This window comes from Elephas maximus, chromosome 3, assembly GCF_024166365.1.
Source record: "Elephas maximus indicus isolate mEleMax1 chromosome 3, mEleMax1 primary haplotype, whole genome shotgun sequence".
In the NCBI taxonomy this organism is placed as follows: domain Eukaryota; kingdom Metazoa; phylum Chordata; class Mammalia; order Proboscidea; family Elephantidae; genus Elephas; species Elephas maximus.
In genome coordinates this window covers 172,476,759-172,503,131 of record NC_064821.1, presented here as the reverse complement: position 1 = coordinate 172,503,131, position 26,373 = coordinate 172,476,759, and the positions used below count along the sequence as shown (strand labels likewise).

The 26,373-nt window shown below is 44.8% G+C and overlaps 2 protein-coding genes and 1 non-coding gene across 3 annotated transcripts; 2 read left to right on the top strand and 1 right to left on the bottom strand.

The window, feature by feature from the left end:
* Positions 1 to 128: 128 nt before the first annotated feature.
* On the top strand, positions 129 to 5,508 carry TMEM167B (transmembrane protein 167B). Its single transcript, XM_049880177.1, has 3 exons — positions 129 to 316; positions 2,232 to 2,363; positions 3,026 to 5,508. Exons 1-3 carry the CDS (start codon positions 307 to 309, stop codon positions 3,106 to 3,108), a joined length of 225 nt encoding a protein of 74 aa, XP_049736134.1. The 5' UTR covers positions 129 to 306; the 3' UTR covers positions 3,109 to 5,508.
* A 1,471-nt stretch (positions 5,509 to 6,979) lies between these two features.
* Positions 6,980 to 25,028, bottom strand: CFAP276 (cilia and flagella associated protein 276). The gene is made up of 5 exons (XM_049880175.1): positions 24,874 to 25,028; positions 11,613 to 11,729; positions 10,611 to 10,726; positions 10,131 to 10,255; positions 6,980 to 9,479 (listed from the first exon to the last, which is right to left on the bottom strand). The coding sequence occupies exons 1-5, from the start codon at positions 24,952 to 24,954 to the stop codon at positions 9,409 to 9,411; spliced, it is 510 nt and encodes a 169-aa protein (XP_049736132.1). The 5' UTR covers positions 24,955 to 25,028; the 3' UTR covers positions 6,980 to 9,408.
* Positions 7,021 to 7,437, top strand: LOC126074181 (small Cajal body-specific RNA 2). The gene has a single exon (XR_007516983.1). It is a non-coding gene; the product is annotated as a small Cajal body-specific RNA 2 (non-coding RNA).
* Positions 25,029 to 26,373: the final 1,345 nt, after the last annotated feature.

Below are 26,373 nucleotides of genomic sequence, written 5' to 3'. Positions count from 1 at the left end.
GGGGCACTAAAACAACAACAACAACAAAATCCTCTTTGGTCACGTAGGACGCCTCCCGGGCCGCGCTCTGCCTACGTAAGCACGCAAGCACCGCCCACGCACGCCCCCCCTAGCTCGGCAATCGGCTAGCCACCCCTGATTGCGTCCGGTGCTCGCCTCGCGGCCCTTGCGTCTGCGTCCTACGGCTCCTGCTGGTCGCCGCGGCCCGGATCGGGAAGTGTCAAGCGGGAGCCGGCTTCCCCCGCCTTCGCTTCGTCGCTACCACCGCTGACCCCAGAGCCCCTAACAGGCCTGGGCCCAGCCGCCATGACGAACGGTGAGAGCCGGTGTCCAGCGGGGACAGTGGGAGTGAGGGACGAGGTGAAACGTGGCGGGCGGGGCCGGGACTGACGTGTCCGTTCTCCCCGCCCCCTCCCGGTCCGGCCCCCCTTCGCTTCTTGGCTTCCTTAACTCTTGCCCCCGTACCCCTCCGCGGGTTCCCCCGTGTGGTGCCCATTCGGGACTCCCAGTGCTTCACATGCCCACACCCCGAGTTTTCGGTCCTGATCTTGTGCTTTCCATTCTCCTCCCCTTCCTAGAAGTTCGTTTTGGCCCTTAGGATCTTCTTGGGGAGGCCAGTCCTCGTAGAACTACTGCGTTAACCCCAGGGAAAAGAGTACTCTCCCCCAGTTCCCTAAATTCTCATACTTTCAGACAGTCGCCTCGTTGGGGGCACCTAGAAGTCAGAGAGAATTTCAAGCCCTGCAATTTTAGGGGATGAATGCAGACCCTAATAGGAGTTCTGGTTTTGAAAAAAAATACTGTGAAGTCTTTTCTTCTTTGATTCTGTAGTGCTTGGCTGGGTGAGCCCACCTAGAGACTCTGGTTATTGTTGCAAGGGTTAGATTTAGACACCGCCTCTTCTAAGTGATTTGGCAATTGCCATCCGTTTATCTGAACTAATTTTCCAGGCCACTTCAAACACTTTATAGACATGATTTCCAGATTCCAAAGACAGGAAGCAGGACCTTTATGGTCTTTAATTTAGAGTCAACCTTTCAGGAAAGGAAAAGAGAAGGCCATTTAGGCAGTTTGACAGGAAAGCAGTTCTCTCTCAAAAGTACCTTCCCCATAGGCCAGGCATTGAAGACTCAAATTTCACGTCCTTGTGAATTTTAGCATTGCCTGCACAAACTTACAGGAGAAAAGTAGCACATAAAGGTGTCGTTGATCATAAACAACTTAGTGTGTGCTGTAATTTACTGGGCCCTTTCTCCTGTGACACCTAGCTGCGGGATAGTTTACTAGAGGGAGATAGAATGGTCCAGAACGGGCAGATACTGGTTCTATCAAATATTCTGTTGGAGCTTCCTGGGCAGTCAGAGGCTTGAGGATATTAGGCACAGTAAGAGAAGAGACATCAGCCAGAGGAAGAAATAATCTGAACTGGGAGATAAGAGAGTAGTTTGACACGTGGTAAATGCTGAATAAATATTACTGTCTCTTTTTTTTGTGGTCAGATATCTTTTTTTTTTTTTTTTTGTAAACATTGTGCTTACATGTACAAGAAATAGCTCAGTTTACCTACGTAAAAAATAGAACTAAAAGTTCAGGTATCTCCACTGTGTCGAAGCTTCAGATAGTTTTTTTTTAGACAAGAATCTGTTATTCTGGCAGAAATTTTGGTTTTTAAGTAGAATATCGTGCACGAAGTGTAAGATAGGAATAGGAAAATTTTAGTCATATGGATCCTGCCTCCTGCAATTTTCGTTAAACTTTACTTTTTGCCTTAACATATTCTTCACCACCAGATGCAGATCCTACAAACTTGGCTGAATATCTAGCTCTACTTTTTTTTTTTTTTAATCACTTGAGTGATTTATAAAAAGAACGTGTTTAAATCTCCCTGCTCAGCCTGCAAAGATTCTTACAGCTCTCTCCACCTACTGCCAATGCTAGCCGCTCCTGGCAAGGCGATTCCACAGAAACTACCAGAATTTGTAGTTTTTGAAAGAAGAGGGAAGGGAGCACTGAAATTGGTGCAAGGGAGGTGTCTACAAGCAACTTTAGAGAACGATAATGTAACCTTGTTAGTGCTAGGACCTTGGCCCCCTCTTGTCAAGGGCTGGCACTGCTCGTTGAGGTTATCACCTTGATATTATATCACACTCTGTCCTCAGAGTTCTCAGGTGGGATCACCTGTCCCGGGCTAGATCAGTATCAAAGACTTTCTTTTCTTCTTTCTTTAACAGTGTACTCCTTGGATGGGATTCTGGTATTTGGTTTGCTCTTTGTTTGTACCTGTGCCTACTTCAAGAAGGTACCTCGTCTTAAATCCTGGCTGCTGTCAGAGAAGAAGGGAGTCTGGGGTGTGTTTTACAAAGGTAAGTCTATATGTCAACAGGGAGAGGAGATACCCAACTCTGGACAGTGAGGTGCTACAAAGTGGGAGACGGGGATGGACTAGCATTGTATTTTCTTCAGCTTTTGAAGAAGATCCCTGAGATTGAGCCTGAGAGTCTATAAAACTAAAATAATCATTTTCTAAAGCTGAGGGGAAAGGGAGATGTTAGAATTTGCTGTTATTTTAAAAAATAATTGCTTATTTTAGTATCCAGGCGATTTTCATATTCTCCATGAAGTAAAAGTATGTGCGTTGAACAGTTTTACTCTGGGTTGGAATCTGTTGGGAGGAATATTTCCCCAACGAAAAGTTTTTCTGATTTTCTGGAAAGAATATATTGGAATCTGTTTAAAGTTTTGACTTAATTAACTCAGATGCTTTTTTACTTTTCATTTTGGATACCTTCACCTGGAATCCTACAACCTAAATCTTTTTCAAAATTGGACAAAACATAAATAGTATATTCATCTAGAGCCTAGAGCTTCAGAGGAGCATTTAAATACATTCCAGGGTCCTTGAGACCCTTCATCTGTGATAGGTCTCTTCATCTGTGACTTGAGATTTACAAATATCACCTTGAAGGTGAAGACTTTTTGGAGAGCAGAGTGTGATTTCTTTTCTCTTTTTACTTTTGCCTCCCAGCCGCAGTGATTGGAACCAGGCTGCATGCGGCAGTGGCAATCGCCTGTGTAGTAATGGCCTTTTACGTCCTGTTTATAAAATGAATTCCTCAGCATCCAACTCATCAACTGCCAACCAAGGGGATGGGGGTGAAGAACCTGTTGGGGTCCTGGGCCCAGCGTAGCAGAGTTCAGCTAAAATCATCAAAGTCGCCAGGATGACACCACAGCATCCGACCTTACCACATGTGGGGAAAACTCCTCATGGTCACAAACATTGTTTATGCTTCAGGGGACTCCAGAAAGCCAACTTCCTTTGATTTACATGCAGATCACTCCTCAGCAGAGAGCATATGATGTCCAGATAAATTGCAAGATAAGATTGTATACCTCTTGCTTACAAACATGTCACTTGTTTTGTTCTTCAGCCCCTCATCAGGATCTTTTCAAACCGAGACTCAGTAGGGAAGGACACAGGCTGTGTTGAGACCTCCTGGAAGGGGATAATTTTCAAGACTTGACTTCTTTTCCTGTTTGATTTGGATTGAGCAAATAGGAAACTCGGGGGAGGCCTGGGTGCAGTGCCAAGAAATTGTTTGGCTTTAGAAATTTATCTTTCATAAACCCATCTGGGAACATAAGAGACAGACATGGCCTTCATTGCAAAAAGAGAACACATGAAATAGCTGTGCTGTGTGCTGGTAGCTTGGGAGGTTTGCCAAGAGAATCTGGGCGTACATAAGGTTTGAGAAATGATAATCTGTGATGAGACCAGAAAATAGTGACTTAAACAAGAAAAATATTCCTGCTCAGCGATATCCTCAGATGGAGACTTCACCCGATCAAATGCTATGTGGAGAGTGAATCAACCGTTGCTATTTTCCTAAAGCCTTTTTATATTTTCTAAATTACTTAGTGCTAAATACTGTTACTCAAGCAGTTTTAAATGCCTCCACTAGGGGAAAGAGAAGCTATTGAAGAAATAATTGTTTAATATATTTGCAGCTAAGGTAGAAGAAATATAGTGCATTAATTCGTATACTAGTAAATTCATCTAGTATAAGAATTTGTTATGATGTTAGATGGATGTTTCGTCATGTTATCTAAGATGCAGACTTTTTCTTTGGTTACGTGTAAATTGTTATAGCAATTTTTAGTTGATTGTTCCTAGCCATCTCTTAATTTCCTTCATATTACAGTACTCTTTAGCTGTTCTTTGGAAACTCTCTTTACTATGAGAACGTGAAAAATTTGAATGAGAGAGGTTGCTGATAGGCTTGTTCGGACAGATCATAGACTCCATGAATAAAATGAGAGTGTTTTCATGTTTTCTGAAGGAAAACAGGTTTGCAATTGAGATCGATGGATTTTTTTCATAGGGTATGGTAAGTCCTGAGCAGATCATTTTTGATGACCCAGCATTTGAAGGAAAGACCTCTCCATTCCCTCCCACTCATCTGTAAAAGGATCAACCATTATATTTACGAACCCTAGACCTTCTCTATTAAAAAAAGAGAGTAGGTTTAAAAATTAAATAAGAAGCATAGACATAGGTCTACCAGTTACGTTGCCCACAAAGGTGAAAACAAGGGAATTTATCCTTGAATTATCTGTGAACAGGGGTCAGTGGTTGACCCCTGACCCCTATGTGGCAGTGAATTATGTCTTTTGTCGACCTACTCCAAAAGAGCAAAAGCTGCTAGAAAGTTTAGGTTCTAAAATATGCAATTTAGTGTTTTGAGGGTTTCTAGAAGTAGTAGAAAGTCATCAAGTAAACACTACATGTGTTCTCAGAGTTGTGGCTGTCACCTCTTCAGGAATTGGTCCACAGGGTAAATTTTCAGGTTGTTTTCTTTCCATGGTCATTTCCGAGGATCTTTCATAGGAGCATGGAAATCTAGTGGAACCGGAAGGAAGACTTACACCTTGTGGGTGTGAGTTTGGACCTGTTCACCAAAGGGAAAGCCACTCCCTGGAAATACAGGTTCAGCATGTTTTGCACTTGTTATTTTGTAGCTTTAATGACTTTTGTTTTCTAATAAGGCTGATGTCACTAAGCTGCTTCACATTTTAAACTAGTTCCATTTCACAGTTCTAGTTCATACCAATTTTTACAGCCTTCTGAATGGGCTGATCTTGACCTAAAGAAATGCTTTCATACCACAGTGTACCAGAAAGTACGCGGGGTGAAGGTAATTTGCAGCAAGAAACAAATACACAGCTTATTTCTTTTCTTGACTTGAGGTAAGCAGATAAGCAGAAACTTGTTTTTTACTTTGGTTGATGTGTCTTATACATTTTTGACTAAAATTGTAGGAAGTTGTTCTCTGGGGGAGTCTTTTAGAGGTGAAGGACTGGGGATAGCAATATTGCCTCAGATTCAAACCGGCAGCACCATAAACCCTGTGTGTCAGGGTGGAATGAAGTCAGCTCCTTTTTTATAGTTGAAATACAATTTTTTATTCACCATTGTCTGCATAAATCCTTGAAAATAAAATTTCTTTCCCTACAGTATTTGTCCATTTTATTTGTCACGTGCTGAATTTGTTGAACCTTGTGGAATACTCCCCTTAATTCTGCCCACAGAATACCTTTTCAGTTCACATTAGTGAATGCCACCATTCCTGTTATCCTCTTGTGGTCACTGAATACATGATATGGTTCAGAACCTGTGCTGCCGGGCTTTCGCCTTAGGGGGAGCTGATACGCACGCATGCGTGCGCGCACACACACACACACACACACACACACACACACACACACACACACAAAATATATGGTAAGTTCTGAGGTTTATTAAGGATTTTACCTACCACTACTATTAACCTTCTCCTCCCCAATACGTTTTACCTACCAGAAATATCATCTGCCATTACCAGCCATAAACTTCATTCAAATGAGGTTATCAGGTTAAACAGTCAGGCACCTAGAAAAGTCTTGAGCCAATAGGATGTCTGGCCCATACAATAGGTACTTTTCCCCCCATTTGTTTATTCCACATGCATAGTGACACTGGCACAAGTACAAATCATAATTTCACATTTCATTTTCCAGTAATCTTCAAAATAGGACAATTCTGATTCACTCGTATTCCTGATTCCCTATTCCTATTTCACTGAAAAAGGAGGAGGAAGGAACTGATAACATTAATGTTGTCCTGGCTAATGTGAGCTAACTATACTTTAAAAAAAAAAAATCAAACCCTTTCCCCTCCAGTCAATTCAGACTCCTGCCCCACATGGTTTCCAAGGAGCACCTAGTGGATTCAAACTGTCGACCTTTTGGTTAGCAGCTGTTGCTCTTAAACACTATGTCACCAGCATTTCCAGTTAACTATATATTTGCCACTGTTTTTTTACTCTACTAATTTTGGGGCTTGAGTTACATATGTTTTACTGGGTATGAAAATCATACACATCCTGGCAATCCAATTTGATGACCACAGTTACTAAGTTCTGGGCAGCCAGAGGGCTGTGTAAGTGAGGAGAGAAGGATATGCTTGCCTACCTTTACCCCATTTCACAGATATTCTGATCACCTAGACCTCAGGTTTAAATAATCTGTTCCTCACTTTTCCCTTTGGTAAAATGATGTTTGCCTTCTCCCTTGGGAGGAGGAACTCCTTAAGGGAACCAATTCTCTTACTGGTTTGCTGTCTCCATGGGAAAGGACCCATTCACCTATAAATCTCTTGAGATTGAACGATCTCATACCAGAATCTAGATGTTTTTAAATTTAAGGCAAAGAAAAATAAAGTCAAGATCAAAGAAAAAGTATGGATATGGATATAAATATGTAAAAAAATATAAATATGTAGCTACAGACAAATCCAAAGACAACCAGGGCGATTCAGTATTGTGGGAATTTGTTCCTCCCTTCCCTGGAACACAGCTTCTCCTCCGATCCGCGCGGGGGCAGTAACGCGCTCCCTCGACGAGGCCGCGTGCTGTAGCCGCCGCCAGTGCTCAGTGGTTCTTCCCAGAATCCTCCGAGTGTTTAAAAGAAGGGTGGACTTCCGCCTCTTTACGGGAGAGAGGCATGGGGTGAGGTTTGAATGGAGTTCTGCTGTGTCGCGTGAAAGGCGCGTGCGTGTCGAGTGTGTGAGTGGATGCGCGAGTGCTAGTGGGCGCGCGTGGGGAGTGCAAGAGGAGTGCGTGCACCCGCTCCTGCGCCCCTCTTCCCGCCTACACCTTGATCTTATTTGATCGGGTCGTGACCCCAGCCCCGCCGGGCCAACCCGAAATGAAAAGATCCCCTCCTGCGAAGCCCCTCGGGGCGCTGTGCGGCGAGGCCCTTTGGGCGGCGGTAGCGCTGCGGTCCCCGAGGTCCCGGAGCCGGTCCGAGGGGGCCCGGCGCTCAGAAATGATGAACTGATCAGATAGACGAGGCTGGGCTTGTCCCGGGCCGCTGATTATCGAGGCGATTCTGATCTGAGCCCGGTCGCAGAACACAGTGGCCGGCTGCCGGTGGCTAGGGGCGCGCGGGCTAACGGTCGGCTCTGGCCTCGCCTGCAGATGGATGGAGACGGAGGATGAAAGAGCCGTCGCCCCGCCCCCGGGGGCGAAGGCTGGGGTTGGAGAGGGGCACTGTTAGCCCCTAAAAAAACCCAGCGTGGTCAAGTCGATTCCGACTCATAGCGACCCTGTAGGACAGAGTAGAACTGCCCCATAGAATTTCCAAGGAGCGCCTGGTGGATTTGAATTGCCGACCGTTTGGTTTAGCAGCCGTAGCACTTAACGACTACACCACCAGGGTTTCCTCTTAGCTTAGCCCTTAGCCCCCTCTTTTTTTTGTCTAGGCCGGGCTCTTCAAGGTGGCTGTATGGTACCAACACCGGTAGCTCCTAGGGCCAGAGGCACTAGAGCGTTTGCTGCCGGAGCACACACAATAGTATATGTGTATGCATACCAGAACTTGAGAGCGCTTTTAAAAATTAAGGTCACAGGGACCCACCCAAATTTACTAATTTAAAAACCACCTGGGAGGCCTACCCGTTGTGGTAGAGTCGATTCTGACTTAGTGACCCTATAGGACAGAGTAGAACTGCCCCATAGGGTTTGCAAGGAGCGGCTGGTGGATTTGAAGTGCTGACCTTTTGGTTAGCAGCTAACTCTTAACCGCTGAACCACCAGGGCTTCCCTGGGATGCCTAGGAATCTTTAAAGCCTCAAGGCATGGATTGCAGTGCTAATTTTTTGTTTGTTTGTTTTTATTAGTACCTCAAGTAGTCTGCATGAGGTGCATCAGAGCAACTCCTCCCCACTACCTTAGGCCATTCTAAGTAATGAGAACTGAAACTTACATTGCCACTTGGTAGCAGATAGTACTTGAATGGCTTGGAGTGTCCCAGCAGAAGAGGAGCTGTGACAGTTCTGTGGTATTTTAAGGACTTTGCACCTGAGTACCAGAAGAAACTTTCATATCTGAATGTCTTAATGCATATCCTGTCCAAACTTATAGGAATGGGAATTTATTGTGCAGTATTCTAAAAGGTCTGCCATTTCTTGCCTAACCAATTTGTTTTTATGTCACAGCAGATTCCTGTGAGTGACTTGTAATTTTAGAAACTTAATGCATCAATTTTTAGGTACCTTCAAATGCAACGCACCAGATTGTTGAACCATGTGTATAAGAACTAGGGCTGTGAAGCAATTCAAATTTGTTAGGGATTTGACTCCCAGGCAGCAGACAGCAGAGTTAGAGAATGAACAGTGGGAAGGGACCAGGACTAGGAAGATGGAGCACTGGTGGAACAGGAGAGCCCAGCAGATGACTGAACCCAGGGTGTTTGAAATCTTGAGCATGGCCTTGGCATAAATATTACTGTTTCTTAAAGCTAGAAAAAAGAGTGTGTGTAGCTGTTTAAGAGAAAGCCTACGCTCATTCTTGTTTCTCCAACACTTAGTTCAATGTCTGACACGCCTAGGTTTGCAATAAATGTTGAATGAATGGATCTGTATGTTGGAGTGATTCTTTTTTACAAAAAATGAAGACCTGGGAAACGCTGGTGGTGTAGAGGTTAAGTGCTAGGGCTGCTAACCAATGGGCTGGCAGCTTGAATTTGTCAGGGGTCCTTGAAAACTATGGGGCAGTTCTACTCTGTCCTATAGGGTCACTATGAGTCGGAATTGACGGCACTGGGTCTGGGTTTTTATGAAGACCTGTCTCCTACCAAAGACAGCACTGTTCTGCCCTAATTCTTATCTTCTTGGCATAATAGCTTTCCAAGTTGTAAATAGACCCAACAGGACTAGTTGCTAGAAGTTGAGAAATTTCTCTCATTTAGTCAAACGGCAACTCGTAGTCCATAGGTAACAGACACATCAGGTTTCATCTTGCATGAGTCTGTTTAATGGAGGTGGGTGGCAGGATGTTCCATTGTGATTAATCCAGAAGCTTGTCAATACTAGGTGGAAAAGAAGCCACCGTCGTTCTTTCGGGAGTAGCCTCCATTGGTGGCTGCAGTGTGAGGGGACACTATGGAGAGAAGAGAATGTGGTAAGAACGGACAGAACTTCAGATCCTTTGCCTTTTCCGGGAACCTTTAATCACCCATGTGCTTACAGGCACTGTGGAGAAGGTTCTCGTAATAGCTGGGGAAACTAGCATATGGAGGACTAACAGGAGGTAGCTACAGGTCTTCCACTCCCAGGTTTCCATACTTTGCCTGCCCTTGCGGGAAGTTTTTGTCCCCTAGATCTAAAGCTGAGCTAAAAGCTTCTGAAAAATAAAATTCGTTTCCTAGCTCTGTAGTCAGCATGTCCCCTGGGATTAGTCTGAGATGTTCCAACTTAGTCACTATTGTCACGACCCTCAGTTGTCCCTGATGTTTCCTACCAGCCAGTGACCTCAACTCCCTGATTCCTAGGTCTATTTAGAAGCACCACCAAGGAGCCCTGTTGGTGTGGTGGTTAAGCACTTGGCTGCTAATTGAAAGGTCGACAGTTTGAACCCACTAGTGGCTCTGTGGGAGAAAGATGTGGCAGTCTGCTTCCGTTAAAGATTACAGCCTTGGGAACGCTATGGGGCAGTTCTACTCTATCCTGTAGGGTCGCTGTGAGTCAGGATTGACTTGATGGCAAATGGGTCTTACACCACCGTCTGCCCACCCAGTCTTGTAACGCTTACCTATGGAACCCTGGATGCTGTGGATGGACTCCTTCTTAGGGTTGATCCAGTGTCTGATGTTAGCCAGGGATGTGATAGGGAGTGGTGGGGGAGGTGGTAAAAATTCTTCCGGCATCTTGACAATTCTAGAAGATGGTTGGGGAAGAAGAGGGGAGAGTGAAATCAGAGAAAGGTGAGAAGGGAACAGTAGTAGCTTATGGCCTCAGAAGTAAAACAACCAAAGGCCCTTTCCCTTTGTGGAATTAACTGAAGGTTTTATTTTTTTTATGCAGGTGAGCATGATCATGAAGGATTTCTGTTTATTGTAGACTATAAAAACACAGAAATTGCCTTACAGATACAGATGTTTTAAACAAAAATAACATTTGTATACAAATGAGTACCTATTTTTTGTCTTTGTTATTTGCCAGGTAACACTTTACCTTATGTGATCGGATGGCAGCATCCTCAGTGTAGAAAGGCTCAGCCTGTACCACTTACCCATGGGTATCCTGAATGGTCTCCTGGTGTACCAATATCTCATTTTTGTTCTTGAATGCCCCAGTGTGGTGGTTGTACAAGGCTGCTAAGCGGAAATCCAGGTCATCCTTTGGTACCTGCCAGACCAAAAACCAAACGAGTTGCCATAGAGTAGGGCTGTGCTTCATAGGACAGCTGATTTTTCAGAAGTAGATTGCCAGGCCTTTCAAAGCGCCTCTGCATGGACTCAAACTTTTTGGTTAGCAGCCAAGCATTTACCATTTATGCCACGCAGGATATCTACAGAGGAAGTAAATCCCCCCAGGGCCAACTCAGCTACCTCTGCCCATACTCCAGTCAGTTTCTTTTGGACTCTATACTCTTCCCCAAAAGCATAGCGAAGCCCCTTTTGGGGCTGAGTTCCACCACCTCTTTACACACTAACTTGTTTTATATAGTGACTTCTTAACTCTTGACAATTCAGAGTTGTCTCTCTTTTGGTCTGAGTGGTGAGCTCTCACTGGAGATATGGGAATCATACCGTCCCTGACTTGGGCTGAATGGACCATACCTCATTCATGGTTATTTTCAGCCCTTGTTTTAATAAAAAGAGTGAGAAGTCTGGTGAGGAGATGATTTGCCCCAAATAACTGCCTGGAGCAAAACCCAAGCCTTCTGACTTCCCAGAGGCCAGATAAATTGGTTTTGGATTTGGTAGGGTCTTGGATTGGGGACAAAAGGAAAGACGCCAAAGCAGTCACGGATGGAATACCTTCCGAAAAAGGATATTAACGGGTCCTATTAAGTGTATATAAGGAAGCCCTGGTGGCGTAGTGGTTAAGTGCTATGGCTGCTAACCAAGAGGTCAGCAGTTCAAATCCGCCAAGCGATCCTTGGAAACTCTATGGGGCAGTTCTACTCTGTCCTGTAGGATCGCTGTGAGTTAGAATCAACTCGACAGCAGTGGGTTTGGTTTTTGGTTTAAGTGTATATAATGATGAATAGTATTTCAATGCTAGGTACCTTGGGATCAAAAAAATAGGCATCCCGCCTCATCGAGGTGATTGTGGGAGTTGAACTGAGCCGACTCCAGGGTTCTTGTTGCTGAGCAAGGTGAGTTGGGTTCTTATATTGGGATTTCTGCAAAAGAGAAACCACATCCAGGACCTGGTTATAGGAGGCTTTGCTGATTGGGCAACTTCAGTGAAATCCACCTGCCTTATTTCATTCTATTTTATTTGAATCTCAGAGAGGAATCTACAAAGAGAGGAACGATATGGGACAAGACTCCCCAATCCTTTGATTCTACTAGGTTTTCAATCTTAGAACTGGTAAATGGGCCAGGAATACAGGGAAAGGGATAGCGGGGGACAAGGGGGTGAGGGTGGGAAGCAGGTAGGAAAGATGATGAACTCAGGTTTAGACATGCTGAGTTTCAAGAAAAGGTGAGACATCCTAATTCAATTCACTGGTAGAAAGTTAGAAGTGTACAACTTGTTTGGGGAAAGCTAGAACAAATAGTACAGACCCAGGAGCCATCCACATGAAGCTGTAGTTGAAGTCTGAAAAAGGAAGTTTGACCAGCAGGGAAGAGGGGGTTTGTAAGGATTGCACAGTATTATACTTGGGGGTGAGAAGGGAGGGAGACGACTCTAAGGCGGGGGGCAGCCAGAGACTGGAGGACGGGGAGAGTGCAATGTCTAAGTAGGGGAGAAAAAGAGTTTCACTCAACAGGGAAGGACAGGTCATTGATGACTGCAGGAAAGTCAAAGAAAAAGTCCATTGGGCTTTAAAATCCCACAAGCGTGAATGCAAAAAGGGTACAACTGATTTCTTCATTACATGTAAAATGCCATATTTTTCAGCACTGTATCCCCAGTACCTCGCACAGCGGTCTAACACATTGAAGATGTTAAAAATGAAATATTGGTTGAATCAATGACTGAATTCCAGTGAGTAAAATTATAACCTAGTAGCAATCTCGTTCAATCTATCCGATGTCGTAACCTTCCTTCTCCCCAAGTTGGCAAAGTGCTGTGTGATTCACCTCAATTTAATTGAACGGTATGTTCCAGACACTGTGCTATTCACCAAGAGAAATGAAAATGAAACAAACCAAAACTACAAATCTGATGTACGCACAGGCTCTGCCACCTTTTGCTGTGGGCCTGGGCAGCTCTCCTCCCCCTCTGCTTGAAGCCTACTTCATCATCCGTATCAGCAGGAGGTTAAGATTTTCTCCCACGGAGAAAGTCAAGACTGCCAATCACGAATGCCAGTGTCTACATGGCTATGTCCACTTTCCTTCCATCTCAGAGAAAGGACATGGCTATGTCCACTTTCCTTCCATCTCAGAGAAAGGGAAGTTCCTTTTACTTAAGAATAATCCTTCCTCCTTGGACCCAGCCCTTGCCTGTGCTTTAGAGACCTGAACCATACTAGTATCCCCTCTTCTTTGACCGCAGCTTCTCTCTTTCTTTATTTCTACCTAGCTACCCACCCTATTGGAAACCCTGGTGGTGTAGTGGTTAAGTGCTACATCTGCTAACCAAAAGGTTGGCAGTTCAAGTCCGCCAGGCGCTCCTTGGAAACTCTATGGGGCAGTTCTATCCTGACCTACAGGGTCGCTAAGAGTCGGAATCGACTAGACGGCAACGGGTTTGGTTTTTTTGTTTTTTACCCACCCTATCACTTGATAAAAAGTAAAAAAAAAAAAAATTTTATTTTTTATCACCTTGCCTAAGAGCCAGACTTTTTCATGAGTCGACATTTACTATCGCTACTTGCTCCCATCCCTTCATCGGCCCACTGCAGTCAGGCCTCTGCCTCAGGCACCCACTGAAACTACCCTTGCAGGTAAACCATGAATCTCTGGCTAGGTCAGGTGGATCCTTTCCAGGCCTGACCTTATTTGACCTCTGTAGCCTGGCAGCACGATTCTGACTCCCTCAAATCCGTCTAGCTGTTAGCTCTCAGCAGACTTCTAAGTTCTGCTTTTTCTCTCAGTGTGCGTGTGTGTGTCTGTGTGTGTACTGAGGATCCCAGATATACATCTTCAACCCATGGCCCTATTGCCTACTGTTCACGGGCAATACTTACAGAATTAAACTCAACATCTTTCTCCCCAAGCCCCTGCTTCCCCTGGATGCCCTGTTTCAGTGAATATTACCAATCAAGCCCTCAGAAACCTGGGGGTTACCTGGACTTGTCCCCTCTTTCAGGCCCATATCCAATCAGTCACCAAGTCCTACCATTGCTCCCCTTTGCATCTTTCTCACATTGGCTCCTCATCACCATCCTCTCTGTCACTGCATTAGATCCCTCATTCTTTCTCCTGGAGATTGTTTCACCTGCCTTCTAGCTGATCCTGCTTGCCCCACTCCCATCCTATCCAATCCATTGTCACCTGTGCTTTCTAAAGCACCCAGCTCACTGTGTTACTCCAATGCTTAAAATTTTTCTATGGTTCCCCAGCACCCCCAGGATAAAATCCTAGTTCATTAGCTGGCATATACAGTACAGCCAACCTGCCAAAGCACAGCCCCAGCTCACTTCCCTGGCTCCAGCTCTCCCCAGTCCATTTCATGCCTGCACTTGAGCCATTCTGGACTCTTTGCAGTTCCCAAAACAGGCCACCCTCCCTCTCCTCTCCATGTTTGTGCACCTGTTGCTTTCTTTGCCTTGAATGTCTGGTTCCTGTTTCCTTCCTCCTAGCTCACATTTCACCCTCTCCTTCATGTGGCCCAGCTAACACATATTTGCATGTCAAAATTCACTTGCTCTGGGATAGGAAACTTTCCTTTAAGCTCCTGGTTCTCAGGGCACCCTGGGTATAACTCTCTCACCACATGTGAGCTATTGTAAGCATTTTTGCTGTTCCTCTTGTCTGTTTGTCTTTTCTACCAGAGTTCTGTGATGGTGAAGGTTCTGTGTCCACTTGGCTGGGTCATAATTCTCAGTGGTTTGGCAATTATATAATGATGTAGTTTGGCAGTTATGCAATGATGTAATTATCCTCTATTTTGTGATATAATGTAATCACTTCCTTGATGTGGTCTGAAGTGATTAGCCAATTAGTTGTAACGGGAGTTTTCTCAGGGGTGTGGCCTGCATCCAATATATATGGGTGTTCTGGCAAACCTTGCTGGCGTTCGTTTGCTCTGGATCCTGCATCCAGCTCATCATCATCTGACCTCTGGTTCTTGTGACTTGAGCTAGCAGCCTGCCATATTGCCTGTTGATCTTGGGATTCCTTGGCCTCCACAGCCTGTGAGACACCAGCCTGCTGTCTTACTTGCTGAGCTAGGATTTGTCAGCCTCCTCAGCCCATAAGCCAGCGGCATACCATCTGATTTGGGTTTGTCAGCAGCTATGTGAGTTTTTTTTTTTTTTTTATGTGAGTCAGGAGAAGCCTCCACCCTAATGCCTGAACCATGGACTTGGGACTTCCCAGCCTCTACAACCGTGGGAGCCATTTCCTTGAGATAAATGTCTCTCTAAATATATATATATATATATCTGTCTTAGGCTGGGTTCTCTAGAGAAGTAAAACCAGTAAAGCATATAAATATATTATAGAGAGAGATTTATATCAAGAAAACAGCTCATGCAGTTGTAGGGGCTGGAATGTCCCAAGTCCATGGGTCAGGATAGAGGCTTCTCCTGATTCATGTAACCGTAGGGGCTGGCAAACCCAAGATTGGCAGGTCAGGCAGCAGGGTTCTTGCTCACAGGCTGCAAGGATCGATGAATCCCAAGATCAGCAGGCAAGACCACAGGTAAGCTGCTAGCTCAAGTTCCAAGAACCAGAGGTCAGAGGAACAGGAGCCAACTGAAGGATCCACTGCAAGCAAAAGGCCACAGGCCTTGCCAGAATGTCTACTTATATTCGATGTAGCCCACACACCTAAGCAAACTCTCTTTCAACTGATTCACTACTCACAGCAGATCCTATTATGGAGGTAATCACATTATATCAAATCTCATCATGGAAGTGATCACAACATCATACGACTGCCAAACCACTGAAATTCATGGCCCAGCCAAGTGACACACAACCTTAACCATTACAGTCCACCCCTTGTCAACTTAGCACCTGTACACATATCCTTAAACCATACATAATCACTTAATGAAGACAATTATAAAGTCATACTTGCACCTAACGTGTTACAACAAACATATATACAACTGAAAATGCACTAGCCCTGTTTAGATCCTATATTTTATAAGTGAAGGAAACAAAAATACTTGATGCACACATACAAAGCAGAAATACTCATAACGATTACAGTCTTTGTTTCTGCAGCTGGTCATGTGATAACTGGTATTTAGAGCTACCTTCTTCTACCACACATTCCACATTCCCTTTGCCCTCAGCAAGCACCTCAGCTGGTCATGGTTCTTTGCCTGGTGGTATGACCCAAATCTTCATTCCTGAAGCGTCTGGGCCGTTAGTAGTTATGTCAGGACTGGGTTGCTGTAGTTTTCCATTGACTTTAATCACAGGGCATGTGTCTTAGTCATCTAGTGCTGCTGTAACAGAAATACCACAAGTGGATGGCTTTAACAAAAAGAAATTGTCTCACAGTCTAGCAGGCTACAAGTCCAAATTCAGGGTGTCAGTTCCAGGGGAAGGCTTTCTCTCTCTGTCAGCTCTGGAGGAAGGCCCTTGTCATCAACCTTCCCCTCTTTGAGGAGCTTCTCAGTGCAGGGACCTCATGTCCAAAGGATGCGCTATTCTCCTGGCTTTTGTTTCTTTGTGGTATGAGGTCCCCATGTCTCTCTGCTCACTTCTCTCTTTTATATCTCAAAAAAGATTGGCTCAAGACACAATCCAATCTTGTAGATTGAGTCCTGCCTCACTAATATAACTGCTGCTAATCCCATCTCATCAACATCATAGAGATAGGATTTACAACACATAGGAAAATCACATCAGATGACAAAATGGTGGATGATCACAAAATACTGGGAATCATGGCCTAGCCAAATTGATCCACATATTTTGGGGGGACACAGTTCAATCCATGACAGCATGGTACTACTGAGAGACACCCTAGGCATCTCCTGCATTCCAGACATACCCTTCTTTTTTTTTTTTAATTGTGCTTTAAGTGGAACTTTACAGCTCAAGCTAATTTCTCATTCAAAAATTTATACATTGTTTTGTGACATTAATTGCAATTCCCACAATGTGACAGCACACTCCCCTTTTCCACCCCAGGTTCCCTGTGTCCATTCGACTAGCTCCTGTCCCTTTCTGCCTTCTCATTCTGCTTTTGGACAAGAGCTGCCTATTTGGTCTCATATATGTGATTGAACTAAGAAGCACATTCCTCATGTTTATTATTTTTTGTTTTATAGTCCTATCTAATCTTTGGTAAAGAGTAGGCTTTGGGAATTGTTTCAGTTCTGGGTTATCAGTGCATCCGGGGTCCGTAGTCTCTGTCAGACCATTCAGCCCAGTCTTTTTATGTGAATCTGAGTTGTGTTCTATATTTTTTTGCTTCTCTGGGACTTCCTGTTGTGTTCCCTGTCAGGGCGGTCATTGGTGGTAGCCATGCACCATCTAATTCTCCAGGCTGGTGGAGTCTCTGGTTCATTTGATCCTTTAGTCCTTTGTGCTAGTATTTTCCTTGTGTCTTTGGTTTTCTTCATTCTCCTTTGCTCCAAGTGGGATGGAAGCAATTGATGTAGCTGAGATGGCTGCCCGCAAGCTTTTAAGACCCCAGACGCCACTCACCAAAGTGGGAGGTAGAACATTTTCTTTATAAACTGTATTATGTCAGTTGACCTAGATGCCTCCCCAGACATACTCTTCTTTAACTCCATTACGTAATATCAATCCGATTTCCTTTTGGTAATGATCATTCCCACCAGCCAGTATAGTAACTCCTTTCTTTGCCTGTTGATCCAGAGGCATAAGGAGCCCAAGGTGGCCAGGTGGCATTCTTAGCTTCCAATTCAATGGAATCAGTGATGTGTCTCCAGGTGGGAGCATTCCTCGCTTTGGAACTAAGACCTCTAGACCTGCAGAGAATAAAGTCGTGGGGACAGGAAGCAAAAATGTGAATAGGTCACTAGGGGTAATAGTGAGTGGTTCCACTCCCATTTCCACCTCTTAATTCCTGGACCCACGAATCCTGGCTATGGGAGAAATAGCACCATATATTGGACACTGGTTTAGGGTATACAAAGCCTTCTGGAGAACATTGCCCCAACCCTGAAAGGTATTGCCACCAAACTGGTGCCATAATTCTTTAGAAGGCACATTCCATCATTCTGTCAATCCAGCTGCTTCAGGATGATGAGGAACATGGTAAGACCAGTGAATTCCATAAGCATGGGCCCATTGTCACACTTCACTTGCTGTGAAGTGAGCCCCCTGATCCAAGGCAATGCTGGGTGGGATACTATGGTGATGCATAAGGCATTCTGTAAGTCCACCAATGGTAGTTTTGGCAGAATTGCGTGCAGGGAAGGTGACTCCATATCCAGAGTGTCTATTCCAGTAAAGACAAAATGCTGCCCTTTCCATGATGCAAGTAGTCCAATGTAATCAGCCTGCCACCAGGTTACTGGCTGATCACCTTGAAAAATGGTACCATATCAAGAACTGATTGTTGGTCTCTGCTGCTGGCAGATTGAGCACTCAACAGTGGCTGTAGCCAAGTCAGCCTTGGTGAGTGGAAGTCCATATTGCTAAGCCCATGCATAACCTCCAACCCTGCCACCAGGGGCACTTTGTTCATGAGCCCATTGGGCAATGACAAGAGCGGGTGGGGAAAAGCGATGACTGGTTTCCACAGAATGCATCATCCTTTCCATTTGATTGTTAAAATCTTCCTCTGCTGAGGTCACCCTTTGGTGAGCATTCACAAGAGACACAAATATCTTCACTTCTTTGGCCCATTCATAGAGGTCTATCCACATACCTCTTCCTCGTACCTCCTTATCTCCAATTTTCCAATCATGTTCCCTCCAAGTCCTTGACTATCCAGCCAAACCTTTAGCCACAGCCCATGAATCAGTACACAATCGCATATCTGGCCATTCTCCCTCTAAGTAAAGTGAACAACCAGGTACACTGCTTGAAGTTCTGCCCATTGGGAGGATTTCCCTTCACCACTCTCCTTCAGGGAGGTCCCAGAAAGGGGCTATAGTGCTGCCACAGTCCACTTTTGAGTGGTGTCTACATATCACGTAGAACCATCTGTAAACAAAGCACAAGTTTTCTCTTTCTCAGTCAACTGATCATAAGGAAATTTCCATAAGGCCATAGAAGCAGACTGGGAGATGGAAAGTAATTGTGACAGGAGTGGAGAACATGGCATTTGGGCCACTTCCTCATGCAACTTACTTTTGCCTTTAGGTCCTGCTCAGGACTGATATCGTATATACCAGTTCCATTTAACAATGGAGTGTTGCTGTACATGTCCAACTTTATGTCTCTGTGGGTCAGACAACACCCAGTTCATGATGGGCAGCTCAGGCCGCGCATGGTGACTTGGTGGCCCGTGGTTAAGCATTCAGTCTCTACTAAGGCCCAGTAACAAGCCAAAAGCTGTTTCTCTAAAGGACAGGAGTTATCTGCAGAAGATGGCAGGGTTTTGCTCCAAAATCGTAAAATTCTGTGCCGCAGTTCCCCAGTAGAGGCCTGCCAAAGACTCCAAACAGCATCTCTCTCGGCCACTGACACTTCAAGCACAATTGGATCAGCCAGATCATATGGCACAAGTGGCAGAAGCACTTGCATGGCAGCCTGAACCTGTTGCAGAGCCTTCTTTTGCTCTGTGCCCCACTAGCACCTTTTTGAGTCACTATATAAATAGGCCAGGGTAGCACACCTAAATGAGGAAAATGTTGACTCCAAAATCCAAAGAGGCCCACTAGGTGTTGTGTCTCCTTTTTAGTTGTGGGAGGGGCCAGGTACAGTAACTTACCCTTCACTCTATTTTTTTCTACTTTTTTTTTTTTAACTGTGTTTTAGATGAAGATTTACAGAGCAAATTAGTTTCTCATTAAACAGTTAATACACACATTGTATTGTGACATTGGTTGCCAACCCTGTGACGTGTCAACACTCTCTCCTCAACCTTGGGTTCCCCATTTCCATTTGTCCAGCTTTTCTGTCCCCTCCTGCCTTCTTATCCTTGCTCCTGGGTTGGTGTGCCCGTTTAGTCTTGTATACATAGTTGATATCCTTCACTTTAGAAGGGATAGCTCAACATGCCCAACACCACTGAACCCCTAAAAATTTCACAGAGGTGGGAGGTGTCAGAATTTTTGTTGGATTAATTTCCTACCCTCTGGCATGCAAACATTTTACCAATAAGTCCAGAGTTATTGACATTTCTTCCTTACTAGGTTCAATCAGCATAATGTCATCAACATAAGGGACCAGTGTGACCAGTTTCATGCAAGGGAAAGGTGATCAAGGTCCCTGAGGACTAAATTACGACATAGGACGAGAGAGTGGATAGAGTCCAGAGGTAGGACATTGAAGTTGTATTCCTGGCCTTGCCAGCTAAAGGCAAACTGCTTCTGGTGGTCCTTCAAAATAGGTATGGAGAAAAAGGCACTAGCCAGATCAATAGCTGTATACTAGGTACCAGGAGATGTATTAATTAGCTCAAGCAATGAAACCACATAAGGAACAGCAGCTGCAATTGGAATTATCACCCGGTTAAGTTTTTAATAATCCACTGTCATTCTCCAAAATCCGTCTGCTTTTTGCACAGGCCAAATAGGTGAGTTGAATGGGGATGTGGTGGGAATCACCACCCCTGCAACTTCAAGTCCTTGGTGGTGGCAATAATCTCTGCAATTCCTCCAGGAATATGATATTGCGTTTGGTTTACTATTTCCTAGATAGAGGCAGTTCTAATGGCTTGCACTTGGCTTTTCCTATCATAATGCCCTTACTCCACTTGTCAGGCATCCAATGTGGGGGTTCTGCCAGTTGGTGAGTATATCTATTCCAATTATGCATTCTGGAACTGGGGAAATCACTACAGGATGGATTTGGGAACCCACTGAACCTACTGTGAGATGGACCTGAGCTAAGACTCCATTAATAACCCGACCTCCATATGCCCTCACTCTAACCTGTCAGCCACAGTGACATTTTGGGTCTCCTGGAATTAGTGTCAGTTCGGAGACAATATCCAGTAATCCCCCAAAAGTCTGATTATTTCCTTTTCCCCAATGAACATTCACTCTAGTAAAATGCTACAGATCACTTTGGGGAAGACTGGGAGAAAGATTAACAGTATAAGTTTTTGGCAGGGTAGTGGAGTCCTTTCTCAAGGGTACCCAGCCTCCCCTTCATTCAAAGTGTTGTGGGTATGTAAACTGGCTCAATTCTGGGAATTGATTGAGGGGTTGTGACTCTCTATTCCGGCAATCTGAGTTAGTCTGTTGTGCACTTGACCTAGAATTCTTCCACTTATACAGATCAAGTAAATATTTAGCAGATTTCCTATCTATTTCACTCCTAGGGACACTATGACTAAGTAGCCAGTGTCATAAGTCCATACGAGTCAGACTATTCCGATTACTGATTTGACTTCATTCTCCATTACAGTAACCACCCCTACCTTGTCTTTGTCAATTGAGTGCCACCACTTGGTCCCTACCATGGTGGGGTCCAATCAGCCCCATTGTAGTTAAGTGTCTTAATTCAATTAGGGCAGTTATCACTCTCAAATCTGACTTACATAAAATAGCAATCACAGCAGTATTCAAGAATGCTGGGGCTCCCCTCACAAATTTGTTCCTCACTGTTGTGGTAAAAGGTGTTTCCTCTGGGCACTCCATGTGTGGGCCTGTGGGTCTAACCTGATAAATCCACTCTAACATGCCAATTTCCCTAAGCTTTTGTATACCTTCTTCTACAGTATAACAAGGCAGGTCTGGTACTTCAACTTGATTTAGTGTAGGCCACTACATAACTCATGCTCCAGCAACTCAACCAAATAAACTATTAGATCCTTCCCTAACCTCTCAAGCTGAAACACTGAATGAAGAATCTGTGCTTAGTGGGCCCATATCAATAAACTCAGACTGATTCATCTTTATGTTTCTTGCACCATCGTCCCACACCCTTAATAGCCATTCCCACACATACTTCCCAGGTTTCTGTTTGTAGATATTAGAAAATCAAGCAATTCTTTTGGAGCGTGCATACCTCCTTCTGGGTCACATTTTGTACTTCACCTTTTGGGACTTACTTGGATTTAAGTCTAGTTACAAGTCTAGAAGCAAAAATGGGTGGTGGGGATGTGTTTTGGGAACATTCAGCATTGTCTTGTAAGGTATCTCCCTCAGGCGATGCCCTAGGCAATGACTCAGACAAAGGCTCTTTAGACACAGATGGGTTAATATCATTAGATGGGGTAGAGGGGCTAATGGTTCTACTGGGGAGGGTGGCTTAGCAGACAAAGATGGAGTAATGTCTTCAGATGGGAGAGGGCTGGTTCTTTTGGCAGTAGTGATTCAACAAAATTTAAGGGCTTGGTATCCCCAGCTTCCTGATTATCCACCTATATGTCCCCATCCCAAGTTTCAGGATCCTGTTTCTTCCCAATCAATGCCCTCACTTTAACTTCAGACACCATTTGAGATTGGGAATTCAGTTGGTGTTGTAATCCAACCACTCTTACAATAAGGCTCTGGGTTTGGTTTTGACAACATCAGCCCTGTTACTACAAGAAAAAAGGCTTTCTTTCAAGGCACAAGTGGAAACTTTGAGGTGGTTTATGCAGCGCTTGAGCTTTGACTCTGAAGCCCTGAGCTCATCTCTTTCACTCACCACTTTGTCTAGCGAAAAGTAGGATCAACCAGCCAGCTTTCTTTGTCATAACTTCTCATTATGACAAAATTGTAGAAAAGGTAGCAAACATGTGATCTCCCAGAGCCTCACCTTTCATCAATACCTGATCTACTGGTGGTGATATTTTGCGTATTTCTATCACCAAGTCATGCCATGATTAGCAGTGCCCTCTTTACTACTGGAAGCAGAGTCATCAACATCTTTAAGACTAATCAGGCTTGAGAACCAATGTAGAAAACCCATTCTTACAATTTTGCTTCTCTAGAACCACTCCTGGTACCAAATGTATAAGAGTACTTTAGAGAAGGAAAACCAGTAAAGTGTATAAATATATAGAGAGAGAGATTTACATCGAGTCTGTGGGTCAGGATGGAGGCTTCCCCTGACTCACTTAGCTGCAGGGGCTGGTGAACCCAAGATCAGCGAATCAGACAGCAGGGCCCTGGCTCACGGGCTGCGAAGACTGATGAATCCCAAGATCAGCAGGCAAGATGGCAGGTAAGCTGCTAGCTCAAGTCCCAAGAAGGGGAGGTCAAGTGAACAGGAGCCAGCTGCAGGATCCAGAGTTAGCAAAGGCCACCAGCCTTGCCAGAAAGTCCACCTATATTGGATACAGACCACATCCCCAAGGAAACTCCCTTTCAACCGACTGGCTACTCACAGCAGATCCCATTATGGAGGTGATAATATTACATCAGAGCTCATCGTGGAGGTGATTACATCATTATATGACTGTCAAACTACATCATAACTGCCAAACCTCTGAGAATCATGGCCCAGCCAAGCTGACACACAACCTTAACAATCACACTGCCAAATACTGGTTATCAAGCAGTTCATCATCACAGATGCATTAGAAAGGAATAAGTAAATGACGGAAATGCTCCAGAAGTACTGAGTTCCAGAGATCAATTTCATGTAATGACATACTGCACCATCAGTGACACACTTGAATCTTGAGTGAAAAGCAGGGCAAAAGTGTATAGATTTTCCTTCTTATACAATGTGGATACACCTAATGAAGAATATATGAAGGCATCCAAGAAATCAGTGCAGGTTTATCCTGATGACTTTAATAAGAATCTTTACAGAGAAGTGTGACACTTTCATTCTTACATGAGAACTAAGTTTACAGATTCAGGAAAGACAAATTTAACTCATGTAGGCGTGTATGATTCCATAACAGAAGACAAAATACAATGCATATTTCCCAATGTTGAAATTGCTTTAAGTATATTCCTAACTTTAATGATCACAAACTGCACAACAGAACTATGATTTTCATCCCTAAAGAGACTCAAAAACCTCAGCATACAAGGATTCGAGAAAGACTCGATTCATTATCCTTATTATGTATGAAAGTAGATATTGTTCAGCAGCTTAATTGTGACAAAATCATTGAAGAATTTATAAGAGCAAAGAATAGAAAGAAAAGTTTTTAATTATAACGTGTTAGAGATGAAAGATCTATCTAAAAATAAAATATAGTAATTTGTTGTAATATTTGTTTTCTGATCATTAAATTTTCTTTTATGACATCTTTTCATCTGTTCGCTTCTAATTATAGCATTTATTATGAAACCAACACCAAAATTGAAGTATGAGCTGTTTAAAGCAAAATTAGTGAATGCCAATTTTTCATTGTGGGAGATCAATAGAATTGGACACTGATTGTTGAAACAATTAAGCTCACTGACTTTTTTTTTGTGGAATATTCTTTTTGTAGAAAATGCAGTATACAGCAAAAATCTTTTAAAAATGTTGACAGCCCTCAAAAAAAATCAAACTCACTGCCAGGTTGAGTCGATTATGACTCATGGAGACCCTACGGGACAGAGTAGAACTGCGCCATACGGTTTCCAAGGCTGTAATCTTTAGGAACCTGACTGCCACATCTTTCTTCCACCGTTACGGCCCTCGCGGCCCGACCATGCTTTAAACATCTGTCCAGGGCTGGGTTAAGACATGTTACGGCCCTCACATGCCTTAAACTGGCCCTGGACAGATGTTTAAAGCATGATTGGCTGCGACAGCCACTTGTTCCTCTAGACTAGAGCTGTGTCCCTCTGCTCAAAAGCACCTCTGAAACGTCAGCTGACCTGAATGTGGGGACAGGCAGAAAACAGACTTCTCGGGTATCTGACTCAAGTGTCGTCACTAAACCAAACCACGCCAAACCCACTGCCGGCGAGTCGATTCTGACTCATAGGGACCCTATAGGACAGAGCGGAACTGCCCCATAGAGTTTCCAATGAGCACGTGGTGGATTCGAACTGCCGACCTTTTGGTTAGCAGCCGCAGCTCTCAACTACTAGGCCACCAGGTTTTCCAGCGTCCTCACTAAAAAAAAAAAAAAAAAAAAAGAGTCCTTTAAATTAGCATCTCTGTCACGCCGACAGAAAGAGTGGTGTTGACCCTACCGGGAATCTGCTCCAGAAACCACCGTACCTTGGAAGCTCGCAGTTTTCCCAGGTATGAGTCATCGTTATCCAACACAGGGTGTTGAAATGGGTCTCGGGTGGGAGGCATGGTTAAATGCTGAGCAAAACGCTCTTACGAGGGCTGAGAGGTCAGCGCAGCCGCAGCACAACCTTGATTCGCGGAGGATCCGGGTCCCAATTGTTTGGAACACCCAGTTACGGTTGCTAGGCAACTCCCCGGCCATTTATGACTGACCTGAGCGGCCTTCGAGAAGAGCGCCATCTGGCGGTTCAACGCGGGAGTCCTCTGGACAGGAAGCTGGCAGGAGTGCGCAAAGACAGCGCCCCAGAGCGTGCCTGGGAACCCTGGATTTGCACTAGGGGGCTTCACTTGAAAAACGCCGGCTTCTCACCGTACAGGATTTCTGCAAAGGTCTTCAGTGGAGGAAAAGAGTCCTGAAAGATGACTCGAAAATTTCTTTCTCTCTCGCACTTAGCAAAAGTCTTTCCGATTTTCAAGGCGGTGAGAGAGACTGGGATGTCAAGAGACGGAAAACTGCATGTTCGTGCTTGGAAAACTGCCGGCCGAGGCAAACTCTCCTTGCTTAAACTCGGTTTAACTACACCAACCTCAGGACTGCGCACAGAACCAGTTGTAAAAGCACAGATGGAGCTGGCGGCTTAGAAGTCAGATCTCGGGAAACTGCTGTAGCAGTAGGTAACAACTACTGGGGCCAGTCTTGTAGGCTGTGACTTTTGGAGGGTAAGAGAGCCATCTCAATCTTCTTTCTATAGTTTCACACGCACTAGGCGCTTACTAAGCGTTTGCCCAACACCACGTTTGCAAAATTGATGTTGTTAGGTGCCATCCGGTGAATTTCTGACTCACAGGATAAAACTGCCCCATAGGATTTTCTAGGCTGTAATCGGCGCAGCCGCTAACCAAAAGGTTGGCAATTAGAATCCACCAGCCGATCCTCGGAAATCCTATGTGGCAGTTCTATTCCATCCTATAGAGTCGCTATGAATCCGAATCTAATGATGGCAACGGATTTGGTTTTTGGTTTTCAGAAATCTCTACAGAAGCGGATTGCCAGGTCTTTCTCCCGTAGAGCCGCTGGGTGTGTTCAAATCGCTAACCTTTTGGTTGGCAGCCTGCGCTTAACCTTTGTATTGCCAGGGCTCCTTTTGCAAAACGAGAGATGCTCGTAAGTAGCCCATGGCCCGAAAGGGCAGTAATGAACATGGATTTGGTGGCGATGGCTTGGAGGATGTTGCTCCCGCGTTCTGTACACGAGCCCTGCGCCCGCCTGTTGGGCCGGTTGAGCCCTGGGCTCGTGCACTCCCATCCGCGCGCGCCAGCTGCGGCGGCTGCCATGGCGACCGGCAGGTGAGCGGCAGAGGCGCGCGTGGTCCCTGCCCCACCAGCACCAAGGGAAAGAGGAGGCGGTTGCCAAGGCGACGTGGGTAGGAGGAGGAGAAGGAGGGAGGAGGAAGGATGGGCGGCCTTGGCGTAGCCGCAGGGAGG

Bases quoted from the DNA above. Each gene is read 5' to 3' on its own strand.
- CFAP276 (XM_049880175.1), bottom strand. From the start codon at position 24,954: ATGCCTCCCACCCGAGACCCATTTCAACACCCTGTGTTGGATAACGAT. The intron at 11,730-24,873 runs GTACGGTGGTTT...TCTCTTTTGCAG, and splicing joins GAAAACTGCGAGCTTCCAAG to AAATCCCAATATAAGAACCC. The intron at 9,480-10,130 runs GTAAGCGTTACA...TTCTCTCCATAG, and splicing joins CAGCATCCAGGGTTCCATAG to TGTCCCCTCACACTGCAGCC.
- TMEM167B (XM_049880177.1), top strand. The intron at 2,364-3,025 runs GTAAGTCTATAT...TTTGCCTCCCAG, and splicing joins CTGGGGTGTGTTTTACAAAG to CCGCAGTGATTGGAACCAGG.